This window comes from Aethina tumida, chromosome 3 (assembly GCF_024364675.1).
Source record: "Aethina tumida isolate Nest 87 chromosome 3, icAetTumi1.1, whole genome shotgun sequence".
Taxonomy (NCBI): Eukaryota; Metazoa; Arthropoda; class Insecta; order Coleoptera; family Nitidulidae; genus Aethina; species Aethina tumida.
The window spans coordinates 2,929,258-2,956,696 of NC_065437.1; the positions used below are offsets into that span (position 1 = coordinate 2,929,258).

At 31.2% G+C, this 27,439-nt stretch overlaps 2 protein-coding genes across 4 annotated transcripts in view; one reads left to right on the forward strand and one right to left on the reverse strand.

The window, feature by feature from the left end:
- LOC109603008 (autophagy-related protein 16-1) overlaps positions 1-27,439 on the forward strand; it is a 566,938-nt gene that overhangs the window by 107,445 nt on the left and 432,054 nt on the right. The window lies entirely within an intron of this gene.
- LOC109604430 (uncharacterized) overlaps positions 1-27,439 on the reverse strand; it is a 177,392-nt gene that overhangs the window by 91,482 nt on the left and 58,471 nt on the right. Inside the window, exons 4-5 of the mRNA XM_049965152.1 lie at positions 25,361-25,383; positions 2,735-3,080 (exon numbers count right to left, since the gene is read on the reverse strand). Of these exons, the coding sequence (XP_049821109.1) occupies positions 2,735-3,068 (334 nt within the window). The 5' untranslated portion in view covers positions 3,069-3,080; positions 25,361-25,383. The remainder of the gene's footprint in view (positions 1-2,734; positions 3,081-25,360; positions 25,384-27,439) is intronic.

Genomic DNA, 27,439 nt, shown 5'->3' on the forward strand with positions numbered 1-27,439 from the left:
GTGCAAAAAAGTGAAACGTGTTTCTGGCCCTTAAATGGATTTTTCAGTTTGATTTGAGGCTTTAATCGGGAGGCAAAAAGGACATGCTTGTGTATTTATTTTTCAGTTTCAGATTGTTGACTTAATAGCCTCGAGTTTTTATTAATAAGTAAGATGTTAATTGAGCTGTGTCCATTATCAGGAAACAATTTAGTTGTTTTATTGACTTCCCATTACTGTTATAAAGATACAAAGACTTTTTTGTGATAATAATATCTATATTAGTGGAACAGTGTGTTGTCGGCTAAAGAAAACATGTGTGCTTCCTAATGCAATTCATTAGATACATTTAAATTGTTATATTATTTTTTTAGAACAAATTAACGTTGTGAAACTAATCGGCCATTAAAATAATTATCGTAATGTTAATATTAAAATCAGGTGGACAACGTTAACTGTGTCGCAGTTTGAAGTGTGTGCATACGACGGGATATTGAATTGAAAAGTTTTATGTACAGACCTCCGATTTGTCCCATCGTAACTGTACCCATTATGGACGGGTATTTATAAGCAGCCGTATCGAAATGGGTACAATGTGAAATAATTTACCAGTCGACGTCCCGGATTACTCGGCATTATGGACTCGACGAAGTGGACGGCCAACGTCGACGTTACTTCACAATACGTCGACCATTGTGGCCGCAGTGACTATTAGAATTGTTTTGTGCTTTAATAGAATGCAGGTGAAACGGTTTTCGATACATCGCCGGTTTACGGAATGACAATACAGAAACCGTATGTCTTTTCGCTTGTCGACCGGCATCTCAGCGGCTCATTGGGACCGTAAACCGAAAGTACACAGACAAATACATCCATTATTGTTTCACTTTTGTTCCGGGCCGTCTTACTGAAATTAAACTAATTTGATGACTTGGCTACACTCAAGAATTGACCATGGATTATCATCAAAGACGCATTTGGAGAAAGACTTTATTTATTATTTGGTTAAATATTGGGAAATATTAAAAACACACATCAAGAAAAGGGACAGGATAGCTTGTTCTTTCAATTCCATCATGGAAGAATAACCTAACTTCTCTGGAATGACCTACACCTTCTCTTTTATTATCAAAAATGAGATAAATAAGTGGAACTGGTCAGAAACAAGTGTGTGATGTCAGATGTTCCTCTTTATTTGAGAAATGGCCTAAAATTTTTTCTAAGTTAATTTTTAAGAACAACACACCGCATTATCTTTATAAATATTGGGCAATATTAAAATCACACATTAAGAAAACAGACATTATGGGATGTTCATTCAATTCCATTGTGGAAGAACAACCTAACTTCTCTGGAATGACCTACACCTTCTCTTTTATTATCAAAAATGAGATAAATAAATGGAAAAGGTCAGAAACAAGTGTGTGATGTCGGATGTTCCTCTTTATTTGAGAAATAACCTAAAATTTTCTCTAAGTTAATTTTTAAGAACAACACACCGCATTATCTTTATAAATATTGGGCAATATTAAAATCACACATTAAGAAAACAGACATTATGGGATGTTCATTCAATTCTATTGTGGAAGAACAACCTAACTTCTCTGGAATGACCTACAGCTTCTCTTTTATTATCAAAAATGAAATAAAGAAGTGGAACAGGTCAGAAACAAGTGTGTGATGTCAGATGTTCCTCTTTATTTGAGAAATGGCCTAAAATTTTCTCTAAGTTAATTTTTAAGAACAACACACCGCATTATCTATCCAACTATTGGGCAATATTAAATTTGCACATTAAGAAAACAGACATTAGGGGATGTTCATTCAATTCCATTGTGGAAGAGTAACCTAACTTCTCTGAAATTACCTACAGCTTCTCTTTTATTATCAAAACTGAGATAAATAAGTGGAGCAAGTCAGAAAAAAGTATGTGATGTCAGATGTTCCCCTTTATTTGAGAAATGGCCTAAAATTTTCTCTAAGTTAATTTTTAAGAACAACACACCGCATTATCTATGTAAATATTGGGCAATATTAAAATCGCACATTAAGAAAACACACATTATGGGATGTTCTTTCAATTCCATTGTGGAAGAACAACCTAACTTCTCTGGAATCACCTACAGCTTCTCTTTTATTATCAAAAATGAGATAAATAAGTGGAACAGGTCAGAAACAAGTGTGTGATGTCGGATGTTCCTCTTTATTTGAGAAATGGCCTATGTTCTTCCAATTCCATTGTGGAAGAAGAACCTAACTTCTATAGAACGATCTACACTTTCTCTTTTATTATCAAAAATGGGACAAATACGTAAAATAACAATCATTAATATTTCAATTTTGTTCCGGGCCGTCGCATTGAAATCAAATTAATAATAATAGCTACATTACATTTTACAGAAAGACGGTGTTGGTTTAATATCTGTTGATGTGAGAACTTGACTCTACGATTTTATTAGTCGTTAACACAAATTCTTATTAAAAATGTCTGATCAGAATTTGCACGTTTCACAATACAACACATCAAATATCCATTAAGTTTACGTTATAACTGTTCATAATGCACTTAAAATTTTTGGATGCAATATATATGTGAATCGTGTAACCTGAAGTTAATACTTTACGAATTGTTTCGTTCAACGAACAAAGTGATCATTTATCAATCACGCCGTGCAACTTGTAACGGATTGTTCTGGCACCAGCTTCCAAGGATGCCGGGATTGAATTTAGTTAACGACAATTAATTTAAACTTACCAGGTAGGACGTCGGCGTTGGAGCTGAAGAGTACACACAATCCGGTCTCGTAGTTGACGGACTGACAGGAGTCGTTCCCCTGACAGGTCTCGAGACAGTCGGTGAGCATCAAAGTGCCCGGAATATTGTCCAGTACGTTGCCGGGCGCCGAAAACACGTAACCGGTAATCAGTTCGAAGCCGATCAATTCCGGATCACAGTCGTCGAGGGCACTCGGTGGTGGTGCCGGTGCTTTGTCCGGGCCCTCCACCACGTCCGCGTCCGAGTCGTTTTGGCCTCTGGTCGTGTAGACTGAGGCCAGCAGCAGGAAGAGTAGTCCTGGCAACCAACTCATCTTATCTTGTGTCTGGAATGGAAAGAAACACTTAGTTTTTAGTACGGTACCGTCCACAGGAACAGTCTTTAAACCACTGAACCAGATTGCCGGGATGCCCGAAACACCTCGGATTGTGTAACAGTACCACTATTGTGCCGCAAGTTGCGTGAAATGGCGCATCGAATCGAAATTCACCAAAACGGACGTCGTGAAGATGTCGGGGTCATTTGTCCGTTACCGTTTGGAGGAAGATACCCGTCAATACCGACACGTCCTATTAGCCATGGTCTTCTGGACTGAAAGGCTGACGATAACAGAAATCTACCGTTAAATTGCTGTGTCGTATGCCGGAATGGCACATACGCATTGGAATAATGCCTCGGTTCGTATGCGGAATAATTTAATCCTCATTATTGCTAAATAGTGATTTATCAGACGTAATCGCATTCATTCCAAGTTGGATGGTACAGATAAGTTAGCTCTAGCTACTTGATTAGTCCCCACCGGTGACCCCGTGGCATTCAATTGAACAACCCGAGAAAACGGATTAACGACGAAATATGAGGCATATTTAATGTAGAAATTAACACGTGCTTAACTCCTGATAATGAGCCCGGTTCATACGGATGCTGTCATACCGGCTGAAATATACTGGCATCCATGTAAATTCCGTCGCAAGTTAATACGAAGCAGACACCTAGTCATGTCAGTGTCAGGCGCTAAATAACCCGCTATTATCGCATAGAGTGGAGCAGTTTAACAGCGGGGTTGTTGATCGGCGCCGATTTAACAACGCAACGAATGGGAATCGCTGCGACACGCTGATACGAACTAATTAAATTCTTGCGTGATTGTTAAGACGTCACACAAATCATTCGAAACCATTTTTGTCAGGTGCTTTTAATTTGAGAAGTGGTACTTACTTTTCTATGCATTATTAATTCTAAAGTACTAATCAAGTATTGGATAAAATCCAAATACCTCATCAAGAAAAGCGACGTAATGATTTGTTCTTTCAATTGCTTTGTGGAAGAAGAGCTTAACTTCCCTGGAATGGTCTACACCTTCACTTTTATTATCAAACATGAGGTAAATAAGTGGAATATCAAATGTTTTTTTTTTATTTTACTCCATGTTAATATAACAAAAACGAATAACCGCATTATCTATTTAATAAATATTGGGCCATATTAAAATCGGAGATTAAGAAAACAGACATTATGGGATGTTCTTCAATTCCATTATGGAAGAACAACCTAACTTCTCTGGAGTGTCCTACACCTTCTCTTTTATTATCAGAAATGAGATAACTAAGTGGAACAGGTCAGAAACAAGTGTGTGATGTCAGATATTCCCCTTTATTTGATAAATAGTCTAAAATTTTCTCAAAGTTAATTTTTAAGAACAACACACCGCATTATCTATATAAATATTGGGCAATATTAAAATCGCACATTAAGAAAACACACATTATGGGATGTTCTTTCAATTCCATTATGGAAGAACAACCTAACTTCTCTGGAATGACCTACAGCTTCTCTTTTATACTCAAAAATGAGATAAAGAAGTGGAACAAGTCAGAAACCAGTGTGTGATGTCAGATGTTCCCCTTTATTTGACAAATAGCCTAAAATTTTCTCTAAGTTAATTTTTAAGAACAACACACCGCATTATCTATGTAAATATTGGGCGATATTAAAATCACACATCAAGAAAACAGACATTATGGGATGTTATTTCAATTCCATTATGGAAGAACAATCTAACTTCTCTGGAATGACCTACAGCTTCTCTTTTGTTATCAGAAATGAGATAAAGAAGTGGAACAAGTCAGAAACAAGTGTGTGATGTCAGATGATCCCCTTTATTTGATAAATAGCCTAAAATTTTCTCTAACTTAATTTTTAAGAACAACACACCGCATTATCTATGTAAATATTGGACAATATTAAAATCACACATCAAGGAAACAGACATTATGGGATGTTCTTTCAATTCCATTATGGAAGAACAACCTAACTTCTCTGGAATGACCTACATCTTCTCTTTTATTATCAGAAATGAGATAACTAAGTGGAACAGGTCAGAAATAAGTGTGTGATGTCAGATGATCCCCTTTATTTGATAAACAGCCAAAAATTTTCTCTAAGTTAATTTTTAAGAACAACATATCGCATTATCTATGTAAATATTGGGCAAATATTAAAATCACACATCAAGAAAACAGACATTATGGGATGTTCTTTCAATTCCATTGTGGAAGAGGAACATAACTTCTCTACAATGATCTACACCTTCTCCTTTATTATCGTGAAACTCCTCACACTACGGTATTCGAACAAGTGTGCGATGGGCGAGATGTCGAAGGGGCGGCGTTGCATCGGCGGCGGTGGCGCAAAGTGATTTCCTCCCACAAGTCCGCACACCGAGTGCGTATGCTGATTTACGTCGGACATAAGCAGCAGGTAGTTTATCGCGACGTTTACGACCACCGTATCTGTTAATTATTCCACCGACCGTGCCGGCATTATTGGAAATACCGTCGTCCGGACTATGGCGGCGTGTTGTTCGAAATCGAAAATCGATGTACCCCGGTCAATGCACATAAGGTTTATGGTTTGTGTTTAATATCATAAATCTGTACGAAACGGGTTTGTGGTTTCGTAACTGGATCGCTAAAATCGGCCTTCATACAACGTAAATATGGTACGTTTGTATGGCTGATTGTTGAAGACTCGTAAACGTGATTTAATATCAGGAAGGAAAAAAGTAACGTAACTCGACCTCTGGATTTATTAAGTGTTGTGTTACATCAATCTGCCCATTATGGTCATAATTATGACGTTAATCAGCAGAACATATTAATTAAAGAAAATCACAAAGCTCAACTATGTTTTCTATAACGGTAGCAGTTTATAGAAAATGCTTTACGTGTGTAAAATCCATTTGTTATAGACTAAAGAATGAATAATAATAAATTTATTGAAAATTTTATTAATAACTGTATAACTCAGTCAACCAACTTCTTCTTAGAATGGGAAAATAGCCAATATATCTTTTCCTTTGACATAAAATTATTATTTTAATTTTTACAACTAATTAAATTTAACAGTAAATATTCTCTTAAAATTTATACCTGTGCTAATATTCCTTTAATTTATTGTTTTTAAATGAATTTCTGGCAGATCAATTAAAAACAATGACTGATAGTAGGTTATTATTACTAATGAAATGAAGTTTGTCGAATTGGTGTTTTGTGCTTTATTGTTCTGGCATTTTTTATTATATATAAGTGTCATAAATTATGATCTTATAACCTGACTACAATAAACACTCAAAGATAAATGTGGTATGGACATTATACTATAATTAGAAATACCAAACGCAAATGTCGTTTGGGTTCATACGGGGCCAAAAATATATTTTAAGGTCAACAAAACTGTTTGAAGGTATGGATGTCATACAAAACAATATTTATAGTATTATAATGTTCTTAGGACTCATAAGGAGTGGAGGCCTTTTATTGTCACTCATCCTTGTGAAGGCACATAAATTGTGACCGTCCTCTATAATACTAAATGATTCTTTCAATTCCCAATATTAAAATCACACATTAAGAAAACAGACATTATGGGATGTTCTTTCAATTCTATTATGGAAGAACAACCTAACTTCTCTGGAATGACCTTCTCTTTTATTATCAGAAATGAGATAAATAAGTGGAACTGATCAGAAACAAGTGTGTGATGTCAGATGTTCCCCTTTGTTTGAGAAATGGCCTAAAATTTTCTCTAAGTAAATTTTTAAGAACAACACACCGCATTATCTATGTAAATATTGGGCAATATTAAAATCGCACATTAAGAAAACATACATTATGGGATGTTCTTTCAATTCCATTGTGGAAGAGCAACCTAACTTCTCTGGAATGACCTACAGCTTCTCTTTTATTATCAGAAATGAGATAAATAAGTGGAACTGGTCAGAAACAAGTGTGTGATGTCAGATGTTCCCCTTTGTTTGAGAAATGGCCTAAAATTTTCTCTAAGTAAATTTTTAAGAACAACACACCGCATTATCTATGTAAATATTGGGCAATATTAAAATCGCACATTAAGAAAACATACATTATGGGATGTTCTTTCAATTCCATTGTGGAAGAGCAACCTAACTTCTCTGGAATGACCTACAGCTTCTCTTTTATTATCAGAAATGAGATAAATAAGTGGAACTGGTCAGAAACAAGTGTGTGATGTCAAATGTTCCCCTTTGTTTGAGAAATGGCCTAAAATTTTCTCTAAGTAAATTTCTAAAAACAACACATCGCATTATCTATGTAAATATTGGGCAATATTAAAATCGTACATTAAGAAAACATACATTATGGGATGTTCTTTCAATTCCATTGTGGAAGAGCAACCTAACTTCTCTGGAATGACCTACAGCTTCTCTTTTATTATCAGAAATGAGATAAATAAGTGGAACTGGTCAGAAACAAGTGTGTGATGTCAGATGTTCCCCTTTGTTTGAGAAATGGCCTAAAATTTTCTCTAAGTATATTTTTAAGAACAACACACCGCATTATCTATGTAAATATTGGGCAATATTAAAATCGCACATTAAGAAAACATATATTATGGGATGTTCTTTCAATTCCATTGTGGAAGAGCAACCTAACTTCTCTGGAATGACCTACAGCTTCTCTTTTATTATCAGAAATGAGATAAAAAGTGGAACTGGTCAGAAACAAGTGTGTGATGTCAAATGTTACCCTTTGTTTGAGAAATGGCCTAAAATTTTCTCTAAGTAAATTTTTAAGAACAACACATCGCATTATCTATGTAAATATTGGGCAATATTAAAATCGTACATTAAGAAAACATACATTATGGGATGTTCTTTCAATTTCATTGTGGAAGAGCAACCTAACTTCTCTGGAATGACCTACAGCTTCTCTTTTATTATCAAAAATGAGATGAAGAAGTGGAACAAGTCAGAAACAAGTGTGTGATGTCAGATGATCCCCTTTATTTGACAAACAGTCTAAAATTTCCTCTAAGTTAATTTTTAAGAACAACACACCGCATTATCGATGTAAATATTGGGCAATATTAAAATCACACATCAAGAAAACAGACATTATGGGATGTTCTTTCAATTCCATTGTGGAAGAGCGACCTAACTACTCTGGAATGATCTACAGCTTCTCTTTTATTATCGAAGATATGTGAAACTCCTCATACTACAGTAGTTAATACCAAGTGGTGCGGACATCATTTTGATGCACCAACTACAAGATTCGTACGACTAGAATGTGGTCTTGGGTCCAGAAGATGCAAGAAGTCATTTCGCGGCCGCCCATCCTCTTATCCGTTCCCGTTTATTCCACACTGTCAGCCGAACGTGCCATTGTAATTTATTCCGAGTTGTCTGATCATGCAGGCGTGCAGTTGTAAGTCATGTTCGAGTTGTCGTGCCAATTAAGTCACTAACAAATAGTCGGAGCTCGCCCCTTCGGTTTAACAACGCATTGATAAGCAATACGGAGCCCAGGCATTTCCATATGTCGCCTGCAACCGATGCGCACGATCCTAACTCGAGCAAATATCATACACACACTCCCACGTTCCCCATTTTTGTCCTTTTTTTTTGGAAATGCATCACACACGTGTGCTCCAATGGAGATAATGGCCGGTAATGGAGCCCAAACAAAACCCGACATTAATCACTGCTCATGTAACGGCTGATTAGTCATTTAAACGGGTGTGGATGGCCGCACCGCAAAACAAAAGTCGACCGTTGGCCTTGGATGCTGGCTACCGAAAAGGCGGCCGCCGATCGACGAGCCAGTTTGACGGACGCGCTGGGCGTTGGCCGCCTGCTTTTTTACCTCTTCTTCTTCTTACACAACTTTCCAAAGGTAATCTCCCGATGATGTATTGTGACGCATCAGGTGGGATTACGTGAGCGGTCATGGAGAGGCGCGTAGCCGGCGCAAAAGTGAAAACGCTGAAAACGAGAGTCCGGCAGGTGTTCACCAAAATGACCTCCTTCATTAGTTACTCTCCTGGGTCGTTCCGGTGCGGGTGTGGATGTATTAAAAACGAATTAGCACGCAGTTCCATTCGGACAAGAAAGGTGTGAATGAACTTTGTATTTGCCTCTTTGACACTAAAAAACCCCAAAATCATATTTGTTTTTTAGTAGTTAAGCCGCATAAATTATGATCACCCCGTATATCAGTGTGAAATCACACTCTACATACTTATTTTTTAAATATAAATATTATTTTATATATATATTTTCTATAATGAAAAGCAATAAATTTAAAATTATCAATGGAGACTTTAACGATGCATTAGACGAAGAACTTATAAGTATAGCAAAAGGTATTTGTAATGGACATACGCTTATTATGGACACTTTTTAAAATCCCATTTTATATTATTTAAAACAAAGTAATCAGTGTCGGATATTATGGACTTGACTTTAATAGACTTTTGTTTTTGAAGAAATAAAATAAATTACAGTCAGAAGTATGTACATAGGCTTAAATATTAGTTAGAATAATGAAATAAATTTCTAAAATTATAGACTGGATAATGAATTTTATGGTAGAAGTCCATTTATGCTCAATTTATTTGAGAGACTTTGCCCAAGTTTAAATCCAATATTTAAAACAATTTAATTAATTTCTTCTATAAGTTTTAAGGCAGAATTCTATTTGTGCTCAATTTCATTGGGGGACTCCTCTTATGTGTTAACTCATTTATTATGGACTTCCTCATTAAATGAATTATAAATGAATAAAAGTCCATTGTAACTAAATGTATACATTTTTACAAATTTACTTCTTATATTATGGACTTGTCTATAATAGATTTTTGTATTAAATGAGTGAAAGTCCATTATATTGGAATGTATGTTAGTTAATGGACTTTTATATTTAGCCAAGATGTTCATTATAACTGGATTTCAGTGAGGGATTCCACTTGAGTTAAATCTAATTATTAAAGTAATTTAATTAATTTCATATATTAGGGACTCATTTATTATGGACTTCCTCATTAAATAAATTATAGATGAATAAAAGTCCATTATAACTAAATGTATACGTTTTTAAAAATTCACTTCTTATTTAATAGACTCGTCTATAATGGACTTTTGCATTAAATGAATTGAAGTCCATTGTATCGGTATGTATGTTGACATATAATGGACTTTTATATTTAGCCAAGATGTTCATTTTAACTGGATTTCAGTGAGGGATTCCCCTTGTGTTAAATCTAATTATTAAAGTAATTTAATTAATTTCATATATTAGGGACTCATTTATTATGGACTTCCTCATTAAATGAATTGTAAATGAATAAAAGTCCATCATAACTAAATGTATACGTTTTTAAAAATTCACTTCTTATTTAATAGACTCGTCTATAATGAACTTTTGCATTAAATGAATGAAAGTCCATTATATTGGAATGTATGTTAGTTTATAATGGACTTTTATATTTAGCCAAGATGTTCATTATAACTGGATTCCAGTGAGGGATTCCACTTGAGTTAAATCTAATTTTTAAAGTAATTTAATTAATTTCATATATTAGGGACTCATTTATTATGGACTTCCTCATTAAATAAATTATAGATGAATAAAAGTCCATTATAACTAAATGTATACGTTTTTAAAAATTCACTTCTTATTTAATAAACTCGTCTATAATGGACTTTTGCATTAAATGAATCGAAGTCCATTGTATCGGTATGTATGTTGACATATAATGGACTTACAGTAATTTAATTAATTTCAGATATTAGGGACTTCCTCATTAAATGAATTGTGGATGAATAAAAGTCCATTATAACTAAATTATACATTTTTAAAAATTCACTTCTTATTTTATAGACTTGTCTGTAATGGACTTTTGCATTAAAGAATGAAAGTCCATTATATTGAGATGTATGTTAGTTTATAATGGACTTTTATATTTAGCCAAGATGTTCATTTTAACTGGATTTCAGTGAGGGATTCCTCTTTAGTTAAAAGTTAAAATAATGTTTGTTTTGCATAAAATTAACAAACCACACACATTGACGCTTATTAACATGAAAATAATTTTAAAACCTAACCAGTTAATTCATGCAAACAACAATAAATCATAATTAAAACATTTTCTTAATTTAATAATTACCCAAAACAAAATAAGTCATTAGTGTAGAACATCATGAACAACAGTACAATGTTTTTCAGTTATTTCAAGCGGTATCAGAAATCGGGCAATCATTAAATATGTATTATAATAAAGTATGTAATAGATCACTTAATTAGTTTCTTAACGGGCACCGCTACATTGAATGAACCTCTTAATTTAATTAATTAATTAATTTGCTTTGAGTTTTTGGTCCACGTTGCTTAAATGTGTTTGCTTCGTTTTATGATCTGACGTAAGTACGTACGTGTATGTTGTTTATCTTATTATTATTTTTAATAACTTGTAATATTTCATAACAATTTATGTTATAGGTAGTTAATTTCATAGATACTGTAAATGCTGAAGAACAGTTAACTGTATACACCTGACAGGAAAATGATATTCAAATAACAAAAATACCTTTACTTAATTTGTATATAAATAATTAATTTAGAAATTAGTCTTGAACCAAAATTAAATTGAAATTAACTATAAAAATGTCATAATTTTATTTAAACATCCGGATAAGGGAAGTGTGAGCAATTCGAAAGGCCATAAAAGTAAGTTTCATTACGTGCAACCTACATTTGTTAAAAACGTTTAAAGTTGGAGCAAACCAGGCAAAAAATCACGAGGCCAAAATCGAAACAGGGGGTGTGCCCATTAAAAATTCCGCACGACGACGCCACAGACGTTAATTGTGTTACGAATTTTTCAGTCCGGGTGTCAAAGTATTTTGCGGCAATTGAGCGTTCCCGCAATCAAGACGACGTCGAAATAAATTATTTGCCGTGGCATTTGCATATGCAAATCGGTTCTTTGCATGCATTACCGGTGACATAACTCGCCTCCTGCTCCCGCAAGATCATTAGCAGTCCCGTGGCGTTGGAGTTATTCGAGTCCGACGGTTTTAATTGAGTGTAAATTGGTCCAAATTACATATTATCCTAATTCTGACGAGCGAAAACGGCACGGCCAAAGAAATTGTGGCCATTAGGCGGCCTGTGAGATGTGTAATTTCGACTATTCGATTATAATTGCCGAAGCTTCCACTAATTACAGTCGCCAAACGTCTTTCGTTAGTTAACTTTAGTGGCCGAACTCTTCGTTGATAGTACCGCAATGTGGACCACACTAGTGCATCAATCTGGTACTTTAATTGATGCCGCTCTTCGAGTATGGAGCAATAATTAGAAGCATTTATTAATGGTTGCCAGCTAATTTGTTACGCCGGCCGCATTCCGTAAATTCTGCGTCGTTATGTGCGAAAACGATTCGGTTTTTCAGTACCTGATCCGGTGTGTTTTGCTCATTCAACTGCGACTCTTTCATCTCGGGTACTCCGCCAACAGATAAACCATTTTAGTGGCAATAAATGTTTAAGGATGAAATGTTAATTTGCTACATACGAGTTGTTTTATCACATACTTTGTTCCGATGTGTAATGGAGTACAATAGATCGTGAGTGAGTGTCTGTCTATCAATTTTATTATCTTTCCTCTTAGTCGTCTCTTAGCCGGTCCGTGCAGGTTTCTTTAAGTGAAAATTGCTTGGCTATGTAACGAGTTATTCCACGGCCGAAATTATGTAACATAACACCAAGCAATGCCCTCCAAAACGATTCATTTATTCTGTGATTAACACTTATCGTGTACACATTCTTTAACGCACAATCGTTTTGGTAATGTTAATGACCGTTAAGTGTTTTATTATACATAACTTTTCATTTTAATTTTGGACAACAGACAATATTTAATATTTATACAAGTGTTTATTATTCAAGTGTTACTTAGATGGTTTAGTTAGTTTTGAACTAAAAAAATTGTAATTTAAATTATTATTTAAAAATTTTGACTAGTTAGAATAAGAAGAACACAACAATAATTAATTATATTAAGATTACAGTGAGTTAATTTAGATGTAATAACAACTATTGCAAATATTTTGAAAAAATTAAATTCTTTCCATATTTTTTTAATCATTTTTCAAATTTTAATCAGTTAAAATAGGTGAAACACAAATATACACAGCGTTTAACTGATTAGGTTAGGATTACACTCAGTTAATTTAGATGTAATTACAATTATTACACACATTTTGAGAAAAAATTAAATTGTTTCCTTATTTATTTTACAAATTTTTCAAGTTTTAATTAGTTAAAATAGGTGAAACACAAAATTATACAGCGTCTAACTGATTAAGTTAGGATTACATTGAGTTAATTTGGATGTAATAACAATTATTCAAAACATTTTGAAAAAAATTAAATTGTTTCCTTAATTTTTTACAAATTTTTCAAGTTTTAATTAGTTAAAATAGGTGAAACACCAAATTACACAGCGTTTAACTGATTAAGTTAGGATTACACTGAGTTAATTTAAATGTAATAACAATTATTACGAACATTTGGAAAAAAATTAAATCGTTTCCATAGTTTTTTACAAATTTTTTGAGTTTTAATCAGTTAAAACAGGTGAAATACAAAATTATACATAGTGTTTAACTGATTAGGTTAAGATTACACTGAATTAATTTAAATGTAATAACAATTGTTACCAACATTTTGATAAAAATTAAATTGTTTCCATATGTTTTTACAAAGTTTTCAAGTTTTAATCAGTTAAAACAGGTGAAACACAAAATTATTCAACGTTTCACTGATTATGTTAGGATTACACTGAGTTAATTTAGATGTAATAACAATTATTACGAACATTTGGAAAAAAATTAAACCGTTTCCATATTTTTTTACAAATTTTTCAAGTTTTAATCAGTTCAAACAGGTGAAACACAAAATTACACAGCGTTTAACTGATTAGCTTAAGATTACACTGAATTAATTTAGATGTAATAACAATTATTACCAATATTTTGAAAAAAATTAAATTATTTCCATATTTTTTTAATCATTTTTCAAATTTTAATCAGATAAAAAAGGTGAAACACATAATTACACAGCGTTTAACTGATTAGGTTAGGATTACACTGAGTTAATTTAGATGTAATAACAATTATTACGAACATTTGGAAAAAAATTAAACCGTTTCCATATTTTTTTACAAATTTTTCAAGTTTTAATCAGTTCAAACAGGTGAAACACAAAATTACACAGCGTTTAACTGATTAGCTTAAGATTACACTGAATTAATTTAGATGTAATAACAATTATTACCAATATTTTGAAAAAAATTAAATTATTTCCATATTTTTTTAATCATTTTTCAAATTTTAATCAGATAAAAAAGGTGAAACACATAATTACACAGCGTTTAACTGATTAGGTTAGGATTACACTGAGTTAATTTAGATGTAATAACAATTATTACGAACATTTGGAAAAAAATTAAACCGTTTCCATATTTTTTTACAAATTTTTCAAGTTTTAATCAGTTCAAACAGGTGAAACACAAAATTACACAGCGTTTAACTGATTAGCTTAAGATTACACTGAATTAATTTAGATGTAATAACAATTATTACGAACATTTGGAAAAAAATTAAACCGTTTCCATATTTTTTTACAAATTTTTCAAGTTTTAATCAGTTCAAACAGGTGAAACACAAAATTACACAGCGTTTAACTGATTAGCTTAAGATTACACTGAATTAATTTAGATGTAATAACAATTATTACCAATATTTTGAAAAAAATTAAATTATTTCCATATTTTTTTAATCATTTTTCAAATTTTAATCGGATAAAAAAGGTGAAACACATAATTACACAGCGTTTAACTGATTAGGTTAGGATTACACTGAGTTAATTTAGATGTAATAACAATTATTACGAACATTTGGAAAAAAATTAAATCGTTTCCATATTTTTTTTCAAATTTTTTCATGTTTTTATCAGTTAAAACAGGTGAAACACAAAATTACTCAACGTTTAACTGATTATGTTAGGATTTCACTGAGTTAATTTAGGTGTAAAAACAATTATTACAAACATTTCTAAAAAAAATAAATTGATTCCATATTTTTTTATGAATTTTTCATGTCTAAATAGTAAAATAGGTGAAATACAAAATTACACAGCGTTTAACTGATTAGGTTAGGATTACATTCAATTAATTTAGATGTAATAACAGTTATTACCAACATTTAGAAAAAAATTAAATCATTTCCATATTTTTTTACAAATTTTTCAAATTTTAATTAGATAAAATAGGTGAAACACAAAATTACACATCGTTTAACTGATTAGGTTAAGATTACGCTGAGTTAATTTAGTTGTTATTACAAACATTTTGAAAAAAAAGTTAAATTGTTTCCAAATTTTTTAGACATTTTTAGAATTTTAATAAGTTGAAACAGAAGAAACACAAAATTGCACATTGTTAACTAATTAGACTAAGATTACATTAAATTAGTTTATATGTAATAACAATTATGTAAACTTGTTTTCATATGTTGTTAGAGATTTTTAAATTTTGACTAGTTGACTTCATTTTTAAGACTTGTGATAATTATTATTAAACCTGCTCCAATTTATTGTAATCTTAACCGAATGAATAAAAATAAATGGTACACACATTTTAAGTGGTTAACTTTTATATATCTTTAAATGAATGTTTAATGGATTTTCAGTTTTTTAAATGTGGAGTAAACCTAACCTAAACGAGGGTAATCTAAACCTAATTAATTAAAATAAATATAATTATGTGTAACTACTATTTTAACATATTAAAGCCTTTAATAAAAATATATACTCTATTTAAGGTTTGTAATAATTAATCTTAAACCTTATCCAATTTGTTGTAATCTAAACCTAATCATTAAAATATCTGTAAAAAAAATCATTTCTTATAATGTAATCTAAACAAAAACAAAGTAATTGATTACTGATTAACTTTTAGGTTAGTATCGGTTATTGTTAAACCTAATTTAATGGTCATGTAAACCTATTAAATTAAAATAAATGAACTTTATAAGGAGTTTTTAAAGTAAAATATTTAGAACGAGCCTCAAATAAAAAAGAATGTCTCTTAATAAAATTTATCGTTCAGTTATTGAGAGTGTGAAATTGTTTATTATGTTTGCCATAATCAATTTTACGGCCAACTTTATCCTACAATTATTTTAAATACCTTTATAAAATAATTTACGAGTGTTACAAAGAGAATGTACCGCTATATAAACAACTTAAGTATTTATACTTAAGGTAATTCACACGGAGAGTTTCCTTGTCATTGTACATTATATCTGGATGATAATTAAAGTAAAAAAAAATTGTATTGTGACCTTTAACCCTTTGAAAAATAATGCATGATGTTGCGCCGCGCCGGTAACATCTGTAAGGTACAAGAAGTGAGCATGTTCCTCTCCATTAACAGTACTTTGGACGAAACACGCATGCATAAATCGAGTATAAATTTCTCTCAAGGCGCGCGGCAAACTCTGAACAATAATTCGAGTGGAGTGTCAAAAAATGGGTGATCTAAGCAACCTCCTCGGGCTGCAGGAAGAGCAGGAAGAGATTTAACCCGAACGCATTTGAAATATACCGGTGTTTAAGAGCCGGTGCAGACAAGCCGGTGAGGGATTCAATAATTCAGTGTGTCATAATAACATGCACCGGGCGAATTTACGGTACGGATCAGAGGTTACGTAAAGTTTGTAATTTCACTCACTGTTAAAGCTTGGGTGTATCATTCACAAAGCTCATCTACGGTTTACTGTTTGGCCGCATGAAATTTGTCAAGGTTAAGACTACTGATGAAACGTCTTCTTAATACTTAATTTTTAATTGAGACGATACAATACACAACGTACTGTATTGTGGAAATACTATGCCAGGTTCAACAGCTTGGAAATAATTATTGTGGCATGTGAATTTGTAGTGTTGGAATCATCAGAAACCGATTTAGTTGAGTATTCGCAGGAATATTTATTTGTAATTACTGAATAAGCAGAAAAAGGCATTTAAGCCAACGGTATTTCACATAGTTTACGTTAAATGGTCGTTAGTTTAGTCCCGAAAAAAACGCTAAGTAGCTTAGGAACAAATTTATTCAATATTATCCGATACTTTTTCTTACATTCCTTAAATTATTATTTCGAATTCAAAATTATAGACTACTTAATTAATTAATTTAAACTTATAAGAAATTATAATAATATTTAGTTATACAAGAACTTTAAGATAAAAAATAATATTTTAGTAATAACTGTTAAGTTATCCTAATGTAATCAGTTAAACTATGTGTAATGTTTTGATGTGTTTTTAAATAGTCAAAAATTTAAATATTTCTAAAATAAAATATGATTCAAATGTTTTCCAATAATAATTATTACATTTAAATTAACTCAGTGTAATCCTAAACTAATCAGTTAAAAGATGTATAATTTTTTTAACAAGTTAAAAATTAAAAATTTCTAAATAAATATGAAAATAATTATACAAAATTACGTTTACTTTAATTTATTAGATTAAGGTTACGCTGATCTAATTTAATAATTATTTCAATAATTTTCAAAAAATATTGAATTGAATATTTTTTTATTAATATTTAAAATTTTAATTAAATAAAATATGATTTACATAAAACTTTTTATTATTTATTAATTAAGTTTATTAAAACTGATTAGATTTAGATTAGTTAGGTTTAATAATAATGATGACAAACATTTAGAAAAATTGAAATAAATTAAAGATGGTTTATATTTTATCCAGTTATAGGATTTACACAAAATTTAAATTATTTTAATAAATTAGATTTATAATAAAATGATTAGGTTTTATAATTATTAATTTTTTAAATTTTAACTGGATATGATAAGATTTACACAAAATTAACTGATTAGATTAAGATTACTATGAATTAATTAGGTTTAATAATAATGATTACAAACATTTAGAACATTTTAATTGAAAATAATTAAATATTTTTGTAGTTGTTTTAGATTTTTATCCAATTAAAATAGGATTTACACCAAATTCAGGTCACTCTAATAAATTAGATTTAGATTACAATAAATTAAATTAGGTTTAATAATTGTTATTATTTAAAATGTAATCAATTAAAGACTTATTTATTGTTATTTTTTTTTTTAATTGTAACTAGATAAATATAATTTACACAAAATTATGGTTGTTTTAATTGATTAGATTAAGATTACCCTGAATTTGTTAGGTTTAATAATAATGATTACAAACAATTGAAAAAATTGAAATCAATTAAATATTTTTTATAGATATTTTCGATTTTATCCAATTTAAATAGAATTTACATAAAATCAGATAACTTAAATAAAAATTAAGTTTAAATTACAACAAATTGGATTATTTTTAATAATAATTATTAGAAACATTTTCCAAGAATTAAATAAATTGAATATTTTTATTAATTTTTTAATTTTCAACTAAAAAAAATATAATCTACACAAAATTGTGGATGTTTTAAGCGATTAGATTAAGATTACCCTGAATTTGTTAGGTTTAATAATAATGATTACAAACAATTGAAAAAATTGAAATCAATTAAATATTTTTTATAGATATTTTCGATTTTATCCAATTTAAATAGAATTTGCAAAAAATCAGATAACTTAAATAAAAATTAAGTTTAAATTACAACAAATTGGATTAGGTTTAATAATAATTATTAGAAACATTTTCCAAGAATGAAATAAATTGAATATTTTTATTAATTTTTTAATTTTCAACTAAAAAAAATATAATTTACACAAAATTGTGGATGTTTTAAGCGATTAGATTAAGATTACCCTGAATTTGTTAGGTTTAATAATAATGATTACAAACAATTGAAAAAATTGAAATCAATTAAATATTTTTTATAGATATTTTCGATTTTATCCAATTTAAATAGAATTTGCAAAAAATCAGATAACTTAAATAAAAATTAAGTTTAAATTACAACAAATTGGATTAGGTTTAATAATAATTATTAGAAACATTTTCCAAGAATGAATTAAATTGAATATTTTTATTAATTTTTTAATTTTCAACTAGAAAAAATATAATTTACACAAATTTGTTGTTGTTTTAATTGATTAGATTAAGATTACCCTGAATTTGTTAGGTTTAATAATAATGATTACAAACATTTAAAAAAAAATGGAAATCAATTAAATATTTTTTATAGATATTTTCGATTTTATCCAATTTAAATAGAATTTGCAAAAAATCAGATAACTTAAATAAAAATTAAGTTTAAATTACAACAAATTGGATTAGGTTTAATAATAATTATTAGAAACATTTTCCAAGAATGAAATAAATTGAATATTTTTATTAATTTTTTAATTTTCAACTAAAAAAAAATATAATTTACACAAAATTGTGGATGTTTTAAGCGATTAGATTAAGATTACCCTGAATTTGTTAGGTTTAATAATAATGATTACAAACATTTGAAAAAAAAAAAATGGAAATCAATTAAATATTTTTTATAGATATTTTAGATTTTATCCAATTTAAATAGAATTTTAAAAAAATCAGATATCTATATTAAATTAGGCTTAGATTACAATAAATTGGATTAAGTTTAATAATAATTATTAGGAACATTTTCCAAGAATAAAATAAATTGAATATTTTTATTAATTTTTTAATTTTCAACTAGAAAAAATATAATTTACACAAAATTGTTCTTGTTTTTCTTGATTAGATTAAGATTACCCTGAATTTATTAGGTTTAATAATAATGATTACAAACATCTGAAGTCAATTAAATATTTTTATAGACATTTTAGAATTTATACAATTAAAATAGAATTTACAAAGAAAAATAAGGTAACTTTAATAAATTAGGTCTAAGTTACAACAAATTGAATTAGGTTTAATAATTATTATTAGGAACATTCTACAAGAATAAAATAAATTGAGGTTAAATAGTTAGGTTTAATAATAATGATTACAAACATTTAGAAAAACTAAAATCAACGAAATTTTATAATAAAAAATAATAAAAGTAAATAAAATTTTGTATATATTGTTTAAATTTTAATTATATTATAGTAATTAAAATTATAATAAATTGGATTAGTTTTAATAATAATTATCAGAAACCTTAAAAAATCATTTTTATATTTAATATTATAAGTACTGGTTTATTTACAGTTAGCTCTAAATATTTTTAATGATTTTTACATTGACCTCAGGCCATGTTCCGGACGAAAGTAAATTTGCACGCCCACTCATCGTCCATTCATTATGTTAAATCGTGTAAACGTACAAAAATGACTAAACGATTCCGCAATAATAGCCCGTTGAAAACGTTATCATTCCGCATCGGCGTCTTTATTGAGGTGTTGTCATCGGATCTGGATGTTCCGGTTGGTCGCATGAAACGTTTAACGGCCTCCATAGGCGACAGACCGAAGCCCAGTTACCTAATTAATAATTTGAAATACGTTAACACGTATTATTATCGTTACGGTTTTGCCGTTTTGCGAATTGATAATTTGCGGATAAGTGCCCTTAAGGATCGATGAAAGGGGGCATTTTCAATTTAATATAGTAACAGGCAATTACTCAATATTGAAAATGGGTGATCATTATAGTTTGGTGCACTTTCCTTAGGAAAAAACAGTTTGTTTTATAATTAAGAGTTTTCAGGAATAATTTAATGTTGATGCAGCATTCCTGCGAGTGTGTTTGTTTATGTTTTCAAACACTCAGGTGTCTGCATAACTCTTGGCTGAGTAAATTGTCTTTTCTAATCGTTTGTGTAATTATATCATCTAAGTTTAATTACAGTCAATGTTATTTGCATTGTTTTATTATACTGTTTCGTACTCTGTTACCTGTTATTTGTTGAATTTACAGTTATCACCTTTGGTGTCCTACGAAATGTTATTATTTCTTTTGATGGATGCATAAATGAGTCTCCAATGAACTTCTCTAATTAACCAGACACTAAAACTAAAAAATAATTACGTGTCTTTCATCAATCCGACTTCAGTACATCAGCAAATCATCTTCGGACAACAGACTAACTCCCCACATGAACCGTTTATGAAATTGAGTTTAATTGAGTGTGTCAGTTGTCACGATACTCGATCAATTTTCCAGTGGGTTCCCTCTCCGGCTTATTCACTGATTTTTCAGTTTATCCGTGGCCCTTTTTCTTGTAAACTTGGACCTTAGATGGGGCACGGGATTCATGATTTGTTTGATTCCCCCGACAGTCGGGCTTGTCGTTCTTTTTCAGTCTTTCACGTCTAAATGATTAATTAGGAGTAACCTCCGACTACTCCGGAGCAAACACTAAATGTGTACCACCAAATGCTGTCAAAGATATATTCCGGTTTAATTATACGGACGTGTATTTGCTCAAAGTGAAACGTCGAGTGGGTGGCAGGTACATTCGTGTTCACCGGTAGTAGTAAGTCTACATGCGATGCCGTTTTTTATTTCAAAGCCCGGACAAGTTGATGATAAATATATAAATACAAACTTGCTGTTACATTTGAAGGCGGAAGTGGATGTTTTAGTGAGCAAATATGGACCTTCACTCAGGCCAACATCCACTTAAGTCCTCTTGTTTTACTTTCACATTCTCAGCAACAGCAATAGATCCATTTATACGCAAACAAAAGTATGATAATTCGATAATTAAAATTCCTTTTAAATAACCGTGCGTCCATACGTTACAAAGTGGAGTTTTAACGGCATTTCTCACCTCTTGGCGTACAGTAAATCGAAGACCACAAAATCCGCTTTGTTTTCTAATTTATTTGTTTAAGCACACGGACGGTTAGGAACAAAACCGACGTGCAATGTGATGGAATTTCACCTTTACCAACTGATCTAAATAAACCGCTGGTCAGCTACAAACTAACCAGCCACGTAATTAACTTGATGGTCACGTCCGTCGCTTGTAAAATCTTACAGAAGTTTGAGTTTTGAGTTGGATGACATTGTTCTTCACCCTCTATTTAATAAACCATCCCTGGTGGAGAGATTAATCGCAGTCGATTTTGTGAGTAATTAATTAATGAGGTAATTAACGGACGTAACGAAAACGTTGGTCATTAGTTGCGGTGCCACACTCATAAATGTGTATCTGTTTATCGGACGGATTCCCGCATGATTTTAATTGGGGTTTTGATCGGCTGTTTGTAATGAGATTTTAATTTGCGTCGAATCGATACATCCTCGTCAAAACAAGAAAAAAATGGAAGGCTTAAGTAGTGCTCGAGCTTTCATACAGTATGAAGATGATGATGAACAACGTCAAGGTCACTCTGAGACTTATAACAACGAAGAAATTAAGGAAAATTCTTCTGTAACATGTTTGGAAATTGGTCAGTCATTAAATCATCCACCAGAAAGAGGCTTCATGCTGTAGAATTCATCCATGAAGGTTGGACAAAAGGATTTCATAAGAATTTATTGATTTTTACTGTTATATTTTGAACTGAAGCTAATAAATTTTAAGGAACAGACTGTTGGTGACTGTTTGAAAAAATACATTCTTTTAAAGGTCTCTTAATGAAAAACTTAGTCAAAAAAGACCTTCTTTTGTCAAGAGGTCCGACTTCTTCATTGAAAAACAAGACAACATATCACATGTGAGACCAACAGGAAGCTTCAAAATGATAAATGAGAAGTTTTATCTCATCCAGTGCATAGTTCATACATTTCTTCATGTGACTATTGGTTATTTTCATCATTCTCCAAGTTTTTACTCAATAACTTTTTTAATTCTAAAAAGAGGATCAAAATTAAGGTGTTTAGTTCCAGAAACACAGAATTTTTATCTCATGACAAAGATTTTTTAGAAGAATGATGACAAAAACTTATTCGTTATAAAGATGATTATTTTATTGATGAAGAAATATATTCTTTTAAAGGTGTCATACTCAAAAATAATGAAAAACTTAGTCAAAGATGGCTTCTTTTGTCAATAGAAAAGAGGTCCAACTTCTTCATAGAAAAACAAGACCACATATCACATGTGAGACCCATAGGAAGCTTCAAATTGATAAATGAGAAGTTTTATTTCATTCAGTACATAGTTCATACATTTCTTCATGTGAATATTGGTTATTTTTATCATTGTCCAAGTTTTTATTCAATAACTGGGTTAATTCTAAAGAGGGGATCAAAATTAAGGTGTTTAGTTTCAGGGACACATAATTTTTATCTCATGACAAAGATTTTTTAGAAGAATGATGACAAAAACTTATTCATTATAAAGGTGATTATTTTATTGATGAAGAAATATATTCTTTTAAAGGTCTCTTACTCAAAAATAATGAAAAACTTTGTCAATGAAGGCTTTCTTTTAAAATAGAAAAGGGGTCCAACTTCTTCATGGAAAAACCTGACCACATGTAAGACCCACAGGAAGCTTCAAAATGATAAATAAGAAGTTTTATCTCATCCAGTACATAGTTCATGTATTTCTTCATGTGATTATTGGTTATTTTCTTCATTGTTCAAGTTTTTACACAATAACTGGTTTAATTCTGAAGAGAGGATCAAAATTAAGGTGTTAGTTCCAGGGATACAGAATTTTTATCTCTTGACAAACATTTTTTAGAAGAATGATGACAAAAACTTATTCATTATAAAGGTGACTATTTTATTGATGAAGAAATATATTCGTTTAAAGGTCTCTTACACAAAAATAATGGAAATCTTAGTCAAAGAAGGGTTCTTTTCTTAACAGAAAAAGGGTCCAACTTCCTCATGGAAAAACAAGACCTCATATCACATGTGAGACCCACAGGAAGCTTCAAAATGATAAATGAGAAGTTTTACTTCATCCAGAACATAGTTCATATATTTCTTCATGTGACTATTGGTTATTTTCAACATTGTCCAAGTTTTTACAGAATAACTGGTTTAATTCTAAAGAGAGGATCAAAATTAAGGTCTTCAGTTCCTAGAAGAAAGATATTCTTTTAAAGATCTCCTGTTCAAAAATGAAAAACTTAAGACTCAGAATTTTTATTTTATAATATGGATTTGTTTGGCAAAACATTGTATATGTTGTATAATGGTGCTTATTTTATTGAAGAAGGAAGATATTCTTTTAACAGTAAATTTCCTGCTCAAAAGTAGACTAAATGTCACATTAGAGGCTCAGAAGAAGCTCCAAATTATTAAATGGGTAAAGTTCTACCTCACCCACCTTATGGGTATTTTTTATGAGTTTGCTCAATTGTTTACTGAATCAATGGTTTAATCCTGAAGAGCTTTTCTTCAGTTCTAAGGACACAGAATGGACAGAATATATTTGTTCTTCACTTTTTTACGTAATACATGGTTTAATTCTGAAATGAATGACTTCAGTCCCAAGATCAGAAGATTATTTATATAGAAGAAGAAAGATATATTCTTTCAAACGTAAAATCAAGATAACTTTTCAAGTGGTTAATACGTTGAAGCTTCTAATTGACAAGCTCGATATTGCTGGTTGTATCAGGAGATTTATTATGCCCGCCATTAACATCTCCATTCTTAAAATTATATGGAGTATATGTTTATAGTGATTAAGAACTTGTTTTGTTATAAGCACTACATGAGAGGCAACATGATATCTAAATATCGGGCACAAGCAGCTAACCAGCCTCGGGTACGAATTAATTGTTATTTATTATTATAACATGAGCACACAATAATAATAATAATAATACTAGAAGCCATTGTTTTCTGATAAGGATGCACCGAGTGAGTGGACGAAGAAAAATCCTAATTCTTGGCTATTGACGTTGCGAATACTGAATATTATTTATTCACGGCGGGGAAAAATTTAATGACAACTTGGCAAAATGTAATTACGAATATGAGATGGGAGGCTCGGGTGATTCGCATTAGGTGTAGGTATGTAAATATGAGCCGTTTTCTTAGACGTCATGTAAATAATGTTGCCTGACGAATATTATAATTTAGTTAAATAATTATATACAAATATGTACATATGGTTTGTTATCAGGCCTCTAATTATATGCTACATCACCGGTTAAAGCTGGTTAAATTTAGACACTCGTGTAATTATGCCTTGACCTCAAAGAAAAAATGGTTCGCAGGAATAAAACGCTAAATTATACGTTATATTCGAAAATAGTCGAGTGCCATACGGGGGTTTTTCAAAATAAATTGCCTTAATGTGTTCGCAGAAGCTTAAGAAATTGAAAGCTTACCTAATTGATAATGTGGGCTAATCCTGAAACAAAATAAGAGGTCATTAATAGAAGACTACAACAAGTGAAGTAGGTCTGGATTATTGAGTTGTTGGCTTTAATTACAATAAACTTTTTCTTTTTTTTCTTCTTACTATGAAGCCTATGAGGCCTTATTTCAGCTCCTTCTTTTAGAAGTGAATGTCTTCCTGGTTTATTGCAAAGTAATTAAGGATTGGTGACATATTTTTGTCATTCATATATCCACACCATTTAGGAATTAAGTGTGACACCCTTCACATAGGATGAAGCTTTGTTTTTAAGGAATTTAAGAGGTTTAATAACACTTCATTATCACATATTTTCTCTTATTAATCAGTTAATCCATTTGTATCTGTATACCTTTTATGAGTTAGTTGTAGGACAGAGTTCACACAGGAAGTTTCGTTGTTGGATGAAACAAAACAAACAACAAAAGCCTCGTAGGTTACTCGTACGAAGAAACGGAAAAGGAAAGTAATTAAAAAGATAATGCTGTTTAATGGCTGTCGAGATGCACATTTCCAAAGCACAAAACCCATTATCGATTTTACTGTTAGCAACGAACGAACTGTTGATAAGAGAAATTCAATAAACGGTTCGTGTTGTGCGAAATGTGTAAATAACTATATTACACGATGCAAAGCAAAGATAGTCCGGCTCCCAGAGCCAATTGTATATCACTCGGGACGCAAGAGAAATGGTCTCCACTCATCATTTTGCACGTGGCAGCGTAGACTGGAATCCAAAATTTAAAAATGAAACGTACACACCGCCTCGATACGTTACATGAAGTATGGGCCCTGATGCATCTCTCTTTTAGTGTGTGTGTGTGTGCCGAGCAGGGCATAAAGTCCCTAGTTTATGATCGGAGATGTGAGAAGCGTGGTTCGCCGAAATCACGAGTTTCCTATACAGCCATACTTACGTACTAGGAAGAAGCAAACCGACTCTGACTTGTTTATAAACAATTATACGGCTCCGGGATTAATAGGTGAACGTTAATTACCGGCTCAGTAATAGCTTCTAATTGCATCACCTCAGCTTTACGGTCGCACGCAAAATCGCAAACGATCTTCGGTCGTCCCGTTTCAGTTTCATGAAAGAAAAAAACCTTTTTGGAGAATTCGAAATGATTGTAGGCCTCTCTAGTCATCAACTGAAGCAGGAAACGAAAGAATCCGCCAATTTACAAATCAAGGAAAGTAAAATTTCATCGGTCACAACCTCAAAAAGATTTAATCTCCCACGAGGAAGTCTTTAATGGACCGGACACTTTCGAACCGTTGCTCTCTGTCCCAGAACAATTACGTCAATGGACGATAATGCCCCCAATAAAGATCGTCGTTATAATTGTTTAAAAACTGCCGGCCTCGCTTTTAGGTGGATGTTTTAATAATAGCGGTCGGATTACACGAATCGTGACCCGCAACCTCCATCGACGATAATCCCGTAGATTTCTTATAAACAACCACGGCTAATATGATTTGTACATTCTTATCTCTCGGTCGCCGATACTCGAGGGAAAATGGAGCCGCGTTCTTTTATCTGTGTTTAATAAAATAGAATGGATTCGAACGGCAGATAAGTTTGGAATCGTGTATTTAGAATGAACGCTTTTAAACTAACTGGTGATTGAATGAGAGTCACTGATCTATTTAATTGGTATAACGTTTTTTCCTTCTCTTTTGTTCGACGTTCAAAACTCTTTAATATTAATGTAAACTGAACCGTTTTAAGGAACAATACAGATGCTGTTGTAAGGTCTGGCTCACGTGAACTCTTCATTCTTTTGATTTTTACACTTATGATTTGTTGGTAAATGATTATCCTTTAAAATAAACTTCTCCTTGAAGCTCTACTCACTTATTTCATCCATTTTCAGAACAAATAAGAACAAAGCCCTTCATCTGGATATGGAATAGGATAATGTCTTTAAGCTTCCTCGTTTACTGCGACATAATTCAGGAATAGAGACATATTTTACTGAAATATGTCTAAAACTTTGCACTTATTGAGTTGTTAGCATGTAATTGTATTTTAAAATAAACTTTTCCATTT